Genomic DNA, 18,472 nt, shown 5'->3' on the forward strand with positions numbered 1-18,472 from the left:
TAGTGCCACAGAGTCACAGTGTTTACACTCTTGTAAGAAAGATGATTCAATCATAGATTATAAATGACACACCTGTAATGGACTACTAAAAGGAATGGATCTGCTTTCAGTGTGCAGCTTTTCTGTGTCCTCACCCAGACTAGCTCCTCTTTTCGTCAACCCGTTTCCCTTCTAGCTGTTTTGCAGTGCATGTGACTGAAATGTTTCCTGTCCAGGCTCATGTGTTCATAGGCAGAGGCCCATTGTGCCTGCTCATCTGTCACTGTTTGTTTGTCCTCTGAAAGTGTGTTTGTTTGCTGTTGAGAGGTTGTGATATAACCTGCCTGTCAGGGAAAACCCTCACACAGATGGTTGCGGATGAATGGAACAATTGAGGCCGAATGCACACACTACGCCATCTCCAGACAGACAGACATGACACACACACACACACACACACACACTCCAGCTGGCTAATTAGACAGCAGAAGAGTCAAAGTTATAGCCCGTGTGTAATACGCTGTCTATTTTTTTCTCTCCGCACCCCGGTTGCTACAGGAAAATGAGCCTAAATTGGTCCCCGATGGCCTGGTCTCATATCCATTAAACTGAATAAGTGCCTGAAATAGCCCTTGTAGTAAGCAGTATGATGCAGGATTCCCTACCACAGCAGCTATCAATGCATCCGCTAGATCAATCAGCGGTGTAGCCCACACTCCCTCAGGGTGACCTTATGCTATGTCTTTTAAAAATATGAAACTCAGCACCATTCAACGATACTCTGTAGGTTTTCTAAGTTTGCTTAGTCATTAACATTTAACGGAATTATACGCAAGACTTTTAAATTGAATTTTCGGGATGTTTTTGAGTCGTTCCTGCAGAGGTTATTGAACATTACAGCAGCAAAGTGCTAGACTGCTTTTGGCTTCTTCTGTTCAAATGGATACCTGATCTTATTTCAGATATAAATTTGATGAAAAACTAGAAAAGAGATCCAAAAATGCTAAAAATGGTATACGGTTTAAAAAAAGAAAGAAATTGGATTCTAAAGAAATTGGAGAAAGTATTGTAGTCTGGTTGACGGTATACAGTAGAGTCCAAAAGTCTGAGCCTAAGGGAATCTAATTCAAATCTGATAATAAACCATTCTAGGACAAATAAACATTATGATAGGTTGCACAATTAATAAAAAAAAAAATGAAATAACGATTTGGCTTAGTGCGATTATTAAATCGCAAAGGCTGTGATTTCATTAAATATATGCATGGCATCTTTCAGAGTGAAGAATGGCAGCGTGTTCTTATACATGCGAAGACATCATGATCTGGTGTTTTCGATGTCTCAGAGTGGCTCAGTTCACAGTAAATGCTGAGTTTGGGTCACTTTCACGCAATGCAACATGCATTAACTATCTTCCCAAAATTGTAATGAGAAGTGCTTATAGTTTTTTTGTTTGTTTGAAAATGAATTTTAAAAAACATGAATATTATTGTAGTGCAGCCCTATGTTATGACCTTTTTACAGTCTGTTATGACATAAAATGAATAAGGCATATTTGATTAGGGACCTAGAAGTAATGCACTATCTTAAATAAGTAAACACACGACTTTGTACAGACAGTCAGTTATTCTTCCACTGAAGCTTAAGATACTCTTTGGAGTCATTCTCAAATCATCCCGGAGCAAAAGACGAACAAACCAAGTACTATGACAAATTCATGTCCTTTTTCAATTCATCTTTCCACTTGAATTGAATGAAAAAGTGCATTTTCACTATTGGTCTCAGACTTTTGGACCCCAGTGTACTGTGTATGTACACAACCCACACCCCCACACACACACATACAAGGTCTGTTTAATGAAAGCTGCTTGACAGTGCTTTACCAGAGCTTTTAAAGTCCTCTGACCCTCTGTTTGATATGTTGAGCAGGAAGGAGCCACACGGAGGCCTATACGAGATAACGTTAAGCCCCTGAGGTTCAGCAATCAATTTCTAGTGAGTCGCACGAAGTGACAGAATACTAAAAGCAATCACGTCCCTGCATGGATCTGAGCTGTCCACGGTCACCTGCTTAAATATTCAGAAGAGCTCGAAAATATTCTGATGTGCTGTTAACAGTCGACAGCCAGCGCTCTGTTCCTGTCTTTCTTTCTCTGTCTTTCCCCTCCTGCTTTGACTAACTTCAATCTAGAGGTAATGAGAGCCTAAGAAGCTGGAGACAGAGAAGCTATTTACATTTTTATTGATTTTTGAAAGTGCATTTAACTTTTTTCTTCTCCCCTTTCCTCCACTCTTTTCTAATCCCCAAACGAGAGTCCCACTGCTCTGTTTACGCTCATTGAGGAGTCGAGATATTTTAGTCAGGAGCTCCAGCATTTTCTCCTTCTCTTGATAGATCAAAGAGGAAACTGGGTCTGTCTTGTGTAATTAAGACTAGGCATTACAGAAAACAAACCCCTATGAATTCTGACTGAAGCACCACTGGGGAATGGAGTATTTTTCATAATTATAGAAGCACAAACAAGGCCTACTCAACAATCCACAACAGTTCTCAGTAGTGTAGCTTTATTGTTTCCTGATTTCCACAATGCTATTTGCCTGTTTAACTCATTGAAGCCAAACCTTTAGTAATTGCCATGACTGGAACTTTTGTTAGCAGCAGGTCAGGTATAACGAATGCCATTTTTTACCCATTTGAAGACTAGACTGGAAACTTTTTTTTTTTTCTTTTTTTTTTATAGTGTCAAATGGCACACTTCGGCCTTGTGGACCTCCTTCGAGTTCACACTTGGTGACGTAAGGAAGTGCAGACCTAATGGGCGCCGGGCCTCGAGTCCACGAGGGCACGCAAAAGTGTATTTTGGGACAGGCTTGATGACATGATGGTTAATTTTCAAATTCTCAATTTTGTATAATTACGTAGTGTAATATGAAAGACCGTGCTATATTTTGAAGACGCGCAGTGGGGTAACGTTAACGTTAGCCATTACAATATCAGCTTGCTAGTTTGCTAGAGCTAAAAATAAAATATTAGTTCACTTTACTAGCCAAAAATTAAAATTATCATAACTCACCACAATGTTGTTCCCAACACACGTCATGTGACTTCCTTTCTTCTATTAAACACCAACGGAAAAACTTCCATGATGTTCATGGTTTTCCATGCAATAAAAACAACGCAAAGCACCATGAAAGTGATCTATATTAATATTGGGCTATATTCCAGCTCATCTGAAGACATACGATATACTTTGTGCAGATTAATATGCAACTTGCCGATGTTATTTTCTGCTCCCGGATCTTTGCGAGTGAATTTTGCGACCGAATCAGTGAATTAATCATTTAGACTGGCTTTGTGAACTGATTCAACTGAATCAACTGATTCAATGAACGATTCACTCACGAATCAGACAACATTGCTTGCTTGTCTCATGAATGTATACTACGGGGAGATAAACATTCAGTGAATAGCTACTTAAATTTCAGTCTGTTCCACACACAGGCCTAAATGTATGGTTTGATTTCATAAGATTTGGAGTAGGCTATGATGCACAAGTCATATGAACTAGGCTACTTTCTTGATAATTCAAAAAGAGAGCAGGATAATAATAATAAAAAAAATCACTTTGTTTTTCCACGGATGAATGAAGGCAAATGGGTTTGTAACAAAATGAGAGTGAGTTTAATAATAATTACAGAATTTTCCATTTTAGATTAATTATATAGGGCTTCCTTAATATTTGGCCTCTGTGGGTGTTGTGTGGCTACTGATATAAACAGTAGGCTTACTTGAACTGATGTGGTCTTGTGAGAAAAAGTTATTTGATTCACCTGGTTCACACAAATCTGTTTCTGAGTCATTACTTTGCTATTTACTGAATATCTTTGCGAATTCAAGGTTACCTGAATAGATTGCTATTTTAACAGATCACTACAGAATAGTGCTCAGTATTCAGAGAAGAATATGTCCAATGAACTGAAGATTTATAATCTTTATCTGAGATTTCTATCTCTAAAGGCTAGATTTGTTTGGTATGATCTCAATTTAAGTAAAGGAACTTACAGGTTGTCGTCCTAAAAGGACTTTGCTTCATTCCAGATCACTTATTGTTAAAGTACTCTTATACAAATTGCAGCAGCCACCAAGACCCTTGAACCTACAGAAGCAATTCTCATCTCTCAGCAGAGTCAGCAAAGCTTTATTGGGATGACTGTTGAGCGTACTGCTTGGAAAAAAAGACAATGCAGACAATAAATAAGGTGAAATAAAGAAATACAGAAAATAAAAGAAAGGTACAATTAATTAATAAAAAATAAAGAGAATGTTATGTGAATCAAGAAATATAGGCATTGAATGGAAAATTAAAAAAGGGACAAGGACAAAATAAAGTAAATAAAGCAATATTAGATTTGAACAGGACCATGAAAGGGAAAATAAACTGACTGGGAGTAAAAAGGAATGGGACAAGGAGTAAATAAAAACAAAAGATAATTAAATGAAGTTAATATAGGATAGATATAAGGGAAAATAAATAAAATAAAAAGGAATTATGTTATGTGAATAAGGAAATGAAGTGGAAAATGAAAAGGGGACAAGAAAAAATAATAAAAAGGAATATATGGGAACATAAAGGAAAAATAAAATAAAGGGACATGGGAAAAATAACAATAAAAAGTAAATAAAGTTAATATAGGAAAAATATAGGGTGAAAAAGAAATATAGGGAAAAAAATAATTTAAATAAAATATATAATTTAGATCTAAAATGTACCTGTAAAATAATTTGTCTCATCTCTCATATATCTCCCTCTTTCTCTTCTCCTCTGCTTCTAAAGCAGTGCCTCATCCTCTCTTAGGAGTGTCTGCGGTGTCTAAATTGAAATGCATGATGAATTATGTGGCAGTTTAAGGGGACCATGAAAGATGACATGCATGAGATAATGATTGTAAATGTAGATCTACGTGGCGAGTCAGGAGTTTTTGTTTGTTTACTAATGGCTTTGTCTTTCGACAGAAGGAGGGACATGCGAGGTGATTGCGGCCCACAGGTGCTGTAACAAAAACAAGATAGAAGAGAGATCTCAGACCGTGAAGTGCTCCTGTTTACCAGGGAAAGTAGCAGGAACCACCAGGAATAAACCCTCCTGTGTTGACGGTAGGTGAAGAGACATAAGTCACCTTTCATCTTAGGTGCGTATAGCTTCCTTTATGTTGATGTAACAGATGCTGACTGCTGATTTAAACCATCCTAGTGCAGCTGTGCAGTGGATGAACAGGCTTGCACAGTGCAGCTGCTTAAACACACGCTGTGCAGCTGTGTAAAGCAGCAAGGTGCTCCAAAAGACTGTACAGCTTTTTTTAAGGTTTGGTATGTTGGAAGAAACTCTGTTCAGGGTCGCTCTTGCAGTGTCCCTGCCCTAGAAAAGCTCAGATCCTCAGGGCTTTTCATTATTAATGCTCTGTCCTTATGACAAACGAGCTGCTGTAAACTAACACTTCTGGGAGAACATCTCACTCGCAACGCACCCAGAGATAATCAAAGCACATTAACTTTGACTGCATCTCGCGGAGGAGCATCCGACCTTTTCCCTAAGTAAAGCTCATTAGGATATTCTTTTCTTAAGGATGACGTCTGTCGTTTATTTATTTATTTAAAAACACTTATATGCCTTAGCTTAAGGGATAATTCACTCAAAAATAACATTTCTGTTATCATTTACTCATCCTTGTGTCGTTCCAAACCCCTGTGACTTTTTTTCTTCCATGGAAAGATGTTAGGCAAAATGACAGGCTCCATTCACTGTCATTGTATGGAAAATGAATCGAAAGTGAAAGGTTGGTGACTGAGGCTGCCATTGTTAGAGGCTGATTTCTTTAAAGGCACAATATGTAACTTTTTTGCTTTAAAAATAGCAAAAATCACTATATCTATGTTATTTTTTTATATATATAACATACATTATCCCGACTGTTTCCAACGACTTTCAAACCAGGAGAAATTTGTAATTTAATTCGAAGACACGTCCCATTTCTTTATTTCCGTTTTGTCGCCGTCAATGGCGTCATATCCGCGTTCTCCCTGGTTTCCGCTCGTACTGCCATAGCAACCAGAGCCCTCTGATAGTAACCAAGGCGACTGACGTGGACAACTGTGTAGTTCGCAATGTCTATTTGCACGCTGTTGTTGTTTCGTTCAAACATTATGGACCATGGCAAGCAGACTTTGGATAAAAAAGGAGAACTAAAACGAGAATCAATATCAGCGCGGTGTTTTCGAGATGCCTAGAGCTCCCATAGACAGTATATAAACGAGAGCTCCACGTCCGAGACTTCGACCGCTCCTACATGTACTTTATTAAACAGGTGAGCACATTTACATAAAACTAGTCAATGTTATATAGTTCAACAATGATAAAATGTTAGAATATGATCTGTATGTTATTCTAATGTTGATCTAGCTTACTGCTAGTCTCATACAGACAAACTAACACATAGCCTACATTTCAACACATTCAAATGCAGTTTAGTGTGCTAGTGTAATGTTAGACCAAAAATGCGTTACCTCACAAGTTTAATTTGTCTAATAAACTGACCTGTGAGTAGTATATCTGCACTTGCGTGTAGTTCGATAGAATGAAATGTCCTTCCTTTTATATCCGCGGGACTCGCGTCGCGTGTGGAGCTGATAGCTGTCTCTTAGCAATCCCGACCTGCTTCAAATCACAGTCATGATAAAAACATCGATGTATTCACTCATCCATAAACATTATTAGATCGGTCGGCTTTACGTTGACGACAAGATCCATAATTCTTAGCAAATGTTGCGCCATCAAACTACGCCTTTGTTATTGTAAGAGGTTAGCGACCCCTAGCGGCGAAAATTTCCATACTGTACGTTTAAATGGCAAGGACTAAATCAACGTTAGCATCATTATTTAATACAAAATCTTTTGCAAACATGTCAAGACATTTATATAAATATACATTCTATAAATATTGAATAAATTAATTCAACATGAACACACTCACCGGACACTTTTTAGGTACCGGGTTGGACTCCCTTTTACATTCAGAACTGCCTTAATTCTTCATGGCACAGATTCTACAAGGTGCTGGAGACCTTCCTCAGAGACTTTGGTCCATATTGACATGATAGCATCATGCAATTTCTGCACATCCATTGTTAAGTCCACATCAATGATGTGAATCTCCTGTTCCACCACATCCCAAAGGTGATTTATTGGATTGAGATCTGGTGACTGTGGAGGCCATTTGAGTATAGAGAACTCAGTGAAACCAGTTTGAGTTGATTTGAGCTTTGTGACATGTGTTATCTGTGGTCATAAAGGGATGGACATGGTTAGTAACAATACTCAGGTAGGCTGTGGTGTTTAAATGATGCTCAATTGGTACTAAGGGGCCCAAAGTGTGGCAATAAAATACTACCAGAACTACTGCTGGTGGCAGAACTACTGCTCACTGGATATTTTCTCTTTTTTGGACCATTCTCTAGTCTAAACCTTAGAGGTGGGTGTGTGAAAATCCCAGCAGATCAACAGTTAATGAAATACATTCAAAGGTGCACCTAATAAAGTGGCAGATAAGTGCATATATTTACAACATATTTAGCCTAATCTTCATCTGAAACTATAGCTGTTGTGTTTAGGATTCTGTATTAAATATTTTTTAATAAATAGTGTCTGGGTGGGGAAAGACAAACGCATGAAAGTTGACAACACAACAGAATTTGCCCACAAGACAGCAGCATCATTAAAACAAAGGCAGTTACCTGTTAAGGCTGCAATGTGTTGTCTATTCTGTAGAGGACTAGTAAAGTCCAGAGGCAGTCCACAGGCCGTGTGTTTGGAAGTTACTTCTTTTTTTTTTCAGGTATTGGTGCATGTTGTTTCTGTATTGTTATTTTACCAAAATACACAAGGATGGTCTGCACTCTGAAAAAAAAAAAAAACTTTATTTATCTAAAGCAACAGGGGAAAAATACAGATGTTTGGTCCAAAACCATCTTCAGTTACTTGGAACTTCATGTTGTTGCTGTTTTACCTATACAGTTTTTGACAAGAAAGTAAATAAAAGACAATGACAGAAAGATTCTGGAAGCGTGCACCACCAAAATCCCATATTAATTTATTTTGGTCTTGCAGCACTATGGACTGATGTAACTATAATATTTTATATAAATGTGTTGAAATAATATTTTTTATTTATATTTGGGTCTTGCAGCACTATGAACTGATATAACTATAATATTTTATATGAATGTGTTGAAATAATATTTTTTATTTATATTTAGGTCTATTTACATTAATTTACTAAATATTTGTACTTATTATGGTCTTGCAGCAGTAACATTTATTGAAGTAGAATATTTTAACGGTAATTTTAAATGTTACATTTTGTAGGATACATCTGTTGCATTTTATGGTTACCAGTTAAACTGAGATGACACATTTACTGAGATAGTGGCCATTAAAACTGGTCCATTCATATTGATATTCTAGGATATGAGGCTGAAGGCTATCTTTTTGTCAAAGGAGTACATGACATTGAAGGCTACATGTTGTGTATGAGATGTTTTGTTTACTTTATGGAGGATAAGAGACCTAGTAAAGTGAATTTTAATGCAGAGCCCTTGCCTGAGGTTGTTTTCCATTGATTGTATTGCTTTGTAGCCAGAACAGTGTTAGATTTGTCTCATCCATGCAGTGCTGTGACTATTGTACATGTGAGCAAAGTCTATAAAGCTTGAACGGTCATTCACTCTTTTAAAATATCCTTTGAGAAAGTGTTGAGCATGGTCAAATTAAAATTTAAAGGCCTATACGCACAAAGAGACATGCGACTATTGGTTGAGTGCTTTTGGGTTTTGCAATTTTAATGAATGTGACTTAAGTTCAGTGCCGTTATCACGGAAATGGAGTAAGTCACAAACTTTGAGTACTTGTCAGAATATTAATAACATAAAAGTGCCTAAAAGTACAGTATTTTCAGGTATTAGTAACTCTCCCGAAACGTTTGGTGTTCAATGCAAGGTGACAGCATTACAAGTGATGCATTAATGTATCATATTTTAATATAATCATAGTGATGCCAATATAAGATGTTCTCAACCTCCTGAGCACCTGCTTTCTTAATGGTCCCTACTTGGTCTCCATTTGGTAATTATAATAAATTTGGCAAAGTGGGAAAAATTGATAGTTTTACAAGAACGCTTTTCTCTCAAGCAACTGAAATGACGTCAAACTTTCCATTGCAATGTCAGTAGATTGACCTTCATTATATGCATAGAATATGGACCATATATATTTTTCAGAATATTTCCTAAGACTACAAGGTGATTTAAGTGAACAATTCGGCATAGGATTTCATTTCAGAATAATACCTTTCATAAAATGCCACTCTGTGAAATGGCTCTGCTCCTACTGACCGCAGACATCCACTGAGGCTATTCAAGCACATTAGAGTCAAGTCAATTTTATTTGTATAGCGCCTTTCACAACATATCGTTTCACAGCAGTTTTATAGAAAATTGTACCTTAAAGCCCCAATGAACAAGCCAAAGGCGACTGTGGCAAGAACAAAAAGTGCATAAAATGTTCAAGATGGACAAACGCTTCTTTGAGAGGAACCATACTCTGCTGGAGGAAGTTATCCTTTCTTATGACAAAATGCATATTACAATAAATATGAATACATAAATACATATGTGTAACACTGTGTGCTATAAAATGTTTATTGATTTTTTTTTTTTTTTTTTTTATGTATACAATCCTAAGAAAAGGATCTATATGGAACATATGGTTCTGTCAGGTGCTTCATATAGAAAATTTTAGGGGTTCAAATGGGATAAAAAAAAAATTCTTTCTTTAATTACATTATTATTATTTATTTATTAAACAGCTCATAAACATACCTTAAATGTATAACCCGTTAAACATGAAAGTATTATGCAATCATTTAAGACATTTCTCCTTATATAAAACTTTATGGCCTAAAAGGGTTCTTTAAAATCAAGTCAAGAACCTAGGGTTCTATATAGAACCATATTTAACTTTTTTCCTAAGAGTGTACATTCATTTATCTATTTATCCATCCATCTGTCCATTTTTCTTTCTTTGCCAAAACACAAAAAGTTATATATGTTGAAAAATGCTGGTAACCAAACCATTTTGAACACTATTGACTTCCATTGCGTGGAAGAACTCAAAATATCATCTTTTATGTTCCACAAAAAAAAAGAAAATCATACAGGTTTGGAACAACATGAGGGTGAGAATGCGATGACAGAATTTTCATTTTTGGATGAAATATTAATTTAATTTAATTTAATTCAGACCATGCATAAATTGCTTAAAGTCTAAATACTTCAAATCTATCCTAAACCATATGGAGTGGTGCAGTCAGAAAAGCATTCTTAGACATGTAAACATGTACATTTTATTTGTCAGATGGTCAAGGAGCAGTCGAGGATGGAGACTGGAACCTTACCCTGTTTTAAGTCAGATGCGAGTAAGAGTCTAACTCAATTATGATCTGCTTGCAGCCTCCATAGTGATTGGGAAGTGGTGGTGTGAGATGGAGCCGTGTCTGGAGGGAGAGGAATGCAAGACTCTACCAGATAACTCCGGCTGGATGTGCTACTCTGGAAACAAGATCAAAACCACCAGGGTGAGATTTAGACACCTGAAAGCATTCCTCGTTACTTTACGTACATTACTCAAGCTACTGAACAATTCATGACTCTTAGTGGTGCGGTGTATGATTGCATGATGTGATTCGACTGTGTATCTGTGTTGTGCTATTGTTTTTTGCTTATTTCACTGAAATATTTGGTTAATAAAGAACAGAACACAGAACAATAAATAAACAACCCTCATACACCTGAATGGTTGCAGTGTGTTGGACACTGAACGTATTATAAAAATAGAAGCCCTGCACACTGCTGTAGCTCACAAGAAGAAATCCAATATTTATTAAAATAACAGTGATTTGGTCATGTAACTTGACATGTAACTGGCAAAAAAATCATAGCCAATCAGAGAGTTTCTTCAGGTAGCCAATAACAATATGGTCGATGATCATTTTTATTTAAGTTTTATTGCCATTTAGAATGATTAATAACAGGAACACTCAGGCCCTGTTTAGGGCTTGTCGACACTGAAACGTTTTCATTTGAAAACGCATCTTTATCTCTGGTTTGGACTTTCGTCCACATAGAGATGGAATTTTTGTCAACGAAGACGGAGCTTTTTGAAAACGCTCTCCCAAGTGGATAAATTTGAAAACATTGTTTCCGCGCTGTAGTGTGCACTGTGAAAACGGAGGAATGTGAAACCGATGACGCATGTTTAGTCGTGACACATATTGTACCCATAGATTAGATTAGAAAACTTTATTAATCCATGTAAGGGGAAACTCATTTGCCACCATTGCAAATTACAAACACAGCAGCGTGTCGTGTATGTATTGGCAGTAGCAAGTCCCGTACTTGCTCTACCCCAGCAGCAGCAATAAAAGCAGCAGATCTATTCCGCCAAGACCAAACATACAACATTGTCAAACCCATTACCATGTCAATCACTCCGAGAGTTGTCATGACAGAACTTTATTTCTCTGTATATCTTGTGAACTTTTAGTACGTTTTACGCATGCGTAGTAAGGGGCTTTAAGCATTTTCAGATGTTTCAATGTGGATGAGCAACTTTTGGAAAACGCTTGAAAACGCTAGTGTGGACAAGGAATGTTTTAAAATGAAAACGCCGTTTTCAAATGTATCCAGATTATTGTAGACGTAACCCTACACTAGTTTGTTTTCATTTTAAAACGTATAACTTTTGCTACGGTTGCGCCTGGTGTCCACACTACTCCGTAGGTTTCGACCCTCGAAAACTGAGACTTTTGGAAACGCTGCAGGCCCTGTTTTAGTTTGAAAACTCCGGGGTTGCGTTTCATTGTAGACGGAGCAAAACTGAGACTTTTGAAAACGAAGGCGTGGTTGCCCACATTTGTTACCTAATTGGGTCTTTTGGATCATTACATATCCTTTCCTGATTTGACAAGCCCCTATCATATAACCATTTGGTACCATTAAAACATTTGCTAACTAAACAGAATTTTATTAAGTTTAGTGAAAACATTTTACAATGTTTACATGATACAATGACTGGTAGGCTACAGTTTTTATTATTGCTTGACAAACGATTTCAATTCAATTTCATTCTTTTGATTTGATTCCAATCTTGATTCATTTGGATAAATATTAGGTACATTCATTTTTCTCAAGAAAAAAAAAACTCACCTAATGCTGTAAACATACAGAGATCCCTGTCAGCTGGTATTATAATTGAAGGTTAAAAATAACAACTTAAATGAAATATAATGCAAATATAATATAATTGATAATAAATATGTAATACAGTGCACATATTTAGCAAAATACTCCTCTCTATAGCTAATTTTTCTATCCAACTAACGTGCTATGGTCTTTAAAATGGCTTTCCTGATCCTGAGGTAAATGTAAACGTTATGTGACATTGTTCTCCAGCTGTTTCATTGACCTTTATTGAAAAATGCTGATTGCTCGATATTAAGTATGAGGCATATACATTTTGGTAAGTTTAACTGGATCTTTCAACATATTGTTGATTCATGTTTATTTACTATTCACTAGTTGTAAAGAGTAAGATATGATCACTTCACATGGCGCTTGAACTGAGGCGCTACAGAATCTGTCACGTCACATTTACAAGTGCCAAAGCGGTTTGAATTTGTTTGAATTTCGTAATAAAATTGACAGTCTGAGAGCTGAGAATTTGCTTCTTATCAAAAGTAACCTGCTCTGTCTTGTCTGTCGGTGTCAGTGTCCTCTTTTCTATGCGTGAGAAAATGGATGTGTGGCGTGAGAGCGTGTGAAAAAGGTCAGTTGCGTGATTCTCATTTGAGAGTTGGCAGCCCTGACAATAACAATGAGATGGAACGGCAAGCTTTGCTGACTTTGTTTTCTTCTTTAGCATCCATTGTGCAGTTAAACTCTGCATTTTATAATACTGCAGCTGCCTACCTGTGCAAGAGGCAAGCTATTATTAGAGCAATTGGCAACTGTTTACACTTGTACTCGCATGCCCAGTGTGCATGAACAGTCATGTGACATGCGTTTTTGGTCGTGTAGTGTGGATGGAGATCTTTTCTGAAACGCAATGGAAACGCCAGTGCAACTGTCATAGGCCAGTAAGAGCTGTGCGAGTAAACCTCACTCCCCTGATCTCAAGAGGCGCCCTAGTGACTGATGCTAGAAGCTGTGGTCTTTAGCCTCCTTGTTAGAGCACCCGCCGACCACGCTGGAGACTATGGTTCGAATCCCGCTTGAAGCAGGTTGAGTAGGACCGGTTACATTTGGTGCCATGACCTGGATGGGAGTGAGGTTTAGGGGGGTGAGAGTAACTGTCGTAGGGCAGTAAGAGCTGTGCGAGTAAACCTCACTCCCCTGATCTCAAGATGCGCTCTAGCAATTGATGCTAGAAGCTGCGGTCTTTAGCCTCCTTGTTAGAGTGCCCGCCGACCACACTGGAGACTATGGTTCGAATCCTGCTTGAAGCAGGTTGAGTAGGACCAGTTACATTTGGTGCCATGACCTGGATGGGAGTGAGGTTTAGGGGGGTGAGAGTAACTGTCGTAGGGCAGTAAGACCTGTGCGAGTAAACCTCACTCCCCTGATCTCAAGATGCGCTCTAGCAATTGATGCTAGAAGCTGCGGTCTTTAGCCTCCTTGTTAGAGTGCCCGCCGACCACACTGGAGACCACGGTTCAAATCCCACTCAGATCAAATTGAGTAGAATCGGTTACACCAGTATGGACAAGGATCATTTTCATTTTAAAACGCCATGTTAAAACAAAAACGCAATAGTGTGGACAGCCTCAGTATGATTTTCCCCCCTTATTTTCTTTTTCTTTCTCCAGAATACCCACCCATACACATCCTTGTAGCAGATATAGAGTCACTGGAAAGCTCATAACGGAGAAACTTAACGAAGGTTTTTGATTTTATTCCTCCTTTTTGCCTGTTCAACATGGTGATTCAGTGAAGACATAAAATGATCAATAGAAAACAAATTATGGATTTCAAAGGTGTGGGAACTATGGTAAATGTGTGAAAAAATTGTTCCAATCACATTTGGTTGTTATTACAAATAATCTCTGCATGATATGTTGTTGCTAATTATTTGACCATGAAAATCATTCTCAGATTGTTTTCATATTACTCATCCAACTTTTATTTACTTTACTTTTTCAGGGCAATATCCAAGACGACAAGCTGAATTAAGTTTTCCCAACTCGAAACCAACAGACGTGTCCAATGACTTCACATGGAGCCCTTTTCTCATAAATCCATCTGTCTCTAACACGGACACCGACTTTCTAAGATAATCTTTGTGGGCGTGGAACTGCTGGTTCTTTCATTGTTTTGTTTGACAATTGTCAAATATTTGTTTCCTCTCAGTGAGTCCTGGATAATTAAACTCGTATCCCTTTGTGTGTGGAGTGCACTCAAACCAGCTACACCTTGCCTGAAATAATCTTCAACTGTAAAATTCTTGGATGTTCCTATGTCTCCGGAAGAACATGTTAATTCTCCTACTGTATGTAGTGAAACTGGCTTCCTGTTCATGTGGATTTTCAGAAGGGGATCGTCTTCAAGCAACTTTAATAAAGACACTTTGTGCATCGACTATGAACAAAATGCAGAGGAGCATGTCTACATGGAATGACTGATCCCATCCTATCCGGCCGGAGATGTTCCTCCATTTCTTGGAACATTATATCAGATTAAGAATTCTGAATGAATTATGGTGTGATACTAAAACCAAATAAGTCCTTAGCATGATTTTATGGGAAGTTGTAAATATAGGTGAAAAATGTTTTTCATAAATAAAATGAATTCAAAAAAATGGTGAGAATTATGTTACAACTATATTTAATTTGCAATAAACAATAGCTTAAATGTGAAAATAATGGGTGAGAAGGTGCAAAGGAACAGCCATGATGTTTAAGTGTTCTTGTTTACTGTTCTATTGATTGGTTAAAGATGCTATTTTTATTTTTGGGCTTCAGTAATATTTTGACAAATTGAGTCATCAAGGCTTAACTGAAGTGTTCTCAAAATGTACATGTTTAATGAAAAACTAATAGACCATCACTTTGGCTACAGCAATATATAAAAGCTGTGGATTTATTACTGAAGTTAATGAAGCCTGATTGAAATATGCTGGTGCATGCACATATAAAATACCATGACATTTAAATATTCTGAATCAATTTCATTTCCCATTGTTCAAATATACCTTTATTAAATGGTACAAGACCTACTAAGACCATTCTGTATATTAAGGGTTCTGGTCATTTGAATGGACTGGAGAAAAGAGGGTTGAGAGGGTATTTGAATGTGTAGGCAGGTAGTGTGCACTGAAGGACACTGTGAAAATTCTGACACCCGCTGGGACATTTACCTGTCGTTTACATTCAGAAATAGTCCTCTCCGCTCGGAGCAGCTGAGGGCCAGAGCACGCACTCACTCTGAATATGTAGCTATAGCATTTTAAGCAGGGAGCTGGGAACATAAGAGCCTCGGTGTTGCTGTCGGCATGCAGAAAGGAGGCTCTAACCACAGGCTGAGTGAATACAGATCACTACATTTACAGTCCTCCACATGGGACAGAAGAGGATGAACTTTAGCCCTCACCTTCAGTGGAGCTTTGGTGGAATTTCAAACAGTTGACTCCAGAATATCAGAGTGGAAAAATTAATAGGCTACACGGAAATCTTAAGCAAATACCAGCATTTTCTCTTGCAGGCTGAGCTTTTGTTGGAGAGGTCTTCAAATCATGTTTTTTGCCAAATGGAAAAAGTTCCTTTGTGTTGTAGAAAAGATTTACAATACAAAGAGGAATCATAGTATTACCATTAAGATACATAAATGAAAGGAAATGAGCTCATCTACAAATATCATTATACAATAGTTTTAGTTCTAAAATTTGATTGGCTAGTGCTTGTGGTAACGTACTATAAAGTTTCAGGAGTGACAAGTGCATTTAAATACGGGAGCTGAATCCCCTAACATATCGTTCCGTGTGTATGGGTCTATGGGTGGGTAAATGTAGGGGGCGGTTCTAACTAATGGACTAAATAAGCTCATGCTATTTACATAAACGTAGCTGCGTGTTAGAAATCAGGAATGAGAGAACATTGTGTTTGGTAGGTTTTTCGTCTTGAAACCAAACTTGGGTCTCCAGCCGACAACGTTTAAATCCCGTCTGGCTAGCGCGCTTCCCATTATGTTTGCGCATTAAAGGTGCTCTAAGCGATGTCACACGTTTTTTAGGCCAAAACATTTTTTGTCACATACAGCAAACATCTCCTCACTATCCGCTAGCTGCATGTCCCCTGAACACACTGTAAAAAAAAACACAGTCTCTATAGACAGCCCAGGCTCCACAAACGGCAACAAAAACAAACTGGCCCGGCCTGGACCACGAAACATAACAAACAGTGTTCCAGCCAATAACCGACAAGAATGGTTTGGGAGTGAGGTTTGGGGGGTTAGTGCGCGTGCACATGAAGGGGGGTGTGGGGAGTGGAGGAGAGAGAAGCATGAAGAGGGAAGTTAGCTAGAGGAGAGATGTCCTAACAACGACTATCGTTAAAATTGTATATTCTTGAGAATTTTGATATGGCCAACACACAACCAAAGAGACGACGTACCGATGAACAAATAACAAAGAATAGGAAAAAGGAATTCGAAGTCCCAAATTGTCACAGAAAAGCGTTCAAAAGGTGGCGAGAACTCCGCCGGCAGAAGGGCTTCCAATCCGACATTCAGGTGGCTCTGTTTTTGACATTTTAGACCGTTTTTGACTTTTTAGACCGTTTACATCTGTTTTTAGAATCGTCCATTTGTGATCCGATCAACCAAAACGTATCTTATTAGGCTACCAGGTGTAAACAGGGTCATAAAGTGATCTAGTTTACGGAGTGAATAAAGTAGGCAGGTGTGGGTCACAATATTTTGGTCATGTTTTCAATATTAACCATTTGGATTTATCTGGGTTTACTATGGGCTTGTTCTTGCTTGCTGTTTTATTTCTAGCAAGATCTGGCAAAACGAAAGTCAACGCTCATACCACTTGCCCTGTGGTTTTCTTGCTCGTCACACACGGCTACATCTCCGATGCACATTTAAATATGTCATTAACAACTAGTTGTTCAGTTCAGTTCCGTACACACGTGCATCTGCAACCACAGAACTCATATGAATATCTATATCTGCAATAGACTTTTTGTTAAACTAACACAATACAACAAGATGAAGGCATCAGCTGACATGACATTAAAATGTTAAAATGTAATGCGTTATATAAAAACACAAACCAACATATTCTCACCTGTGAAAGGTTATCACATTTTTATGGAATTCAAATCTCTGCTGTTTTACAACCAGAAAGTATGCAATGATTCTCATTGTGAATGACGACACACTGGCAGTTCCAATATAGCTGGCGGACGCGATGATGTGTCTGATGTGGCATACATATCTATGGTCACTGCCTGCATTTTTCAGGAGTTAATTCGGTACTAGAATGTGGTTGTCAATCCCGTAAATCACTGAACTGTGTGTGTAGCCTACTGAACAGATCAAGCACAAAAAAATGAACTAAGAACCAAATTTATGCAGTGTGTAAGTGGCCACATGTTTGTATCGAGCCGCTTGTGTTTGTGCGCTCTGGACAAACTGTCACTCTGTGCAATTAGTGGTGGGTTTTTACAGTGTTTCTTTCCGCAGTGTACATCTTTGCTAGAGATGGGTGAGTCACTGAATGATTCAATACATTTTTCAAAAAAACTGATTGTTTTTTAATGACTGTTTTTATGAGTGAATGATTGGATAGTTATTTCAACAAATTCATTCAAAAGACTGATTAATTTTGAAAATAAACAAGTTCCTGCCTTTATGAGTGAGTGATTGAATCATTTTACTTAACCACTTGATTCAAAAACACAGATTCATTCAGAAATTAAACAAGTGAGTGGCTGTGTCTGAAACCAAATACTCTCATAGTACAATACTTCTTTTCCAGTATGTTCTATATAGTATAAATGTGTGTTGCACGAATGTAATCCGGATGCATTACATGTGTCATGCTGTCATGCGACCTACTGTGACCACTACTCCTCTCCCGTGGCATCATAGCATATTAAAGTGTCCATTGAATGCTCAACTCAGAATCTTGAAGTAATAGGTAGTTTTTGCCTCCTGTTTTATGAACATACTACTCTTTTCACATACTGAGTCACAGAATCATTTACTCAATTGATTCCTTCAATAATACTGAGACATTAATGTACACCATTGTGGAAAGACAAAATTATTCTGATTTGACTGAGTAAAACAGAAAAAGTAACTTGTGTCTAAAAAGCAACTTAT

At 37.7% G+C, this 18,472-nt stretch overlaps 1 protein-coding gene across 3 annotated transcripts in view; it reads left to right on the plus strand.

Moving 5' to 3' along the window:
• tafa1a (TAFA chemokine like family member 1a) overlaps positions 1-17,998 on the plus strand; it is a 52,221-nt gene extending 34,223 nt beyond the window's left edge. Inside the window, exons 3-6 of one of the 3 annotated variants that reach the window (XM_084428383.1) lie at positions 4,994-5,134; positions 10,541-10,665; positions 13,954-14,027; positions 14,288-15,293. In XM_084428383.1, coding sequence (XP_084284509.1) covers positions 4,994-5,134; positions 10,541-10,665; positions 13,954-13,980 — 293 coding nt within the window. In that variant the 3' untranslated portion in view covers positions 13,981-14,027; positions 14,288-15,293. Of the gene's footprint in view, positions 1-4,993; positions 5,135-10,540; positions 10,666-13,953; positions 14,028-14,287 lie in introns of all 3 variants that reach the window. The other 2 variants (XM_084428382.1, XM_084428384.1) reach the window with 2 other exon arrangements.
• Positions 17,999-18,472: the final 474 nt, after the last annotated feature.

The sequence above is a fragment of the Rutilus rutilus genome, assembly GCF_951802725.1.
Source record: "Rutilus rutilus genome assembly, chromosome: 13".
In the NCBI taxonomy this organism is placed as follows: domain Eukaryota; kingdom Metazoa; phylum Chordata; class Actinopteri; order Cypriniformes; family Leuciscidae; genus Rutilus; species Rutilus rutilus.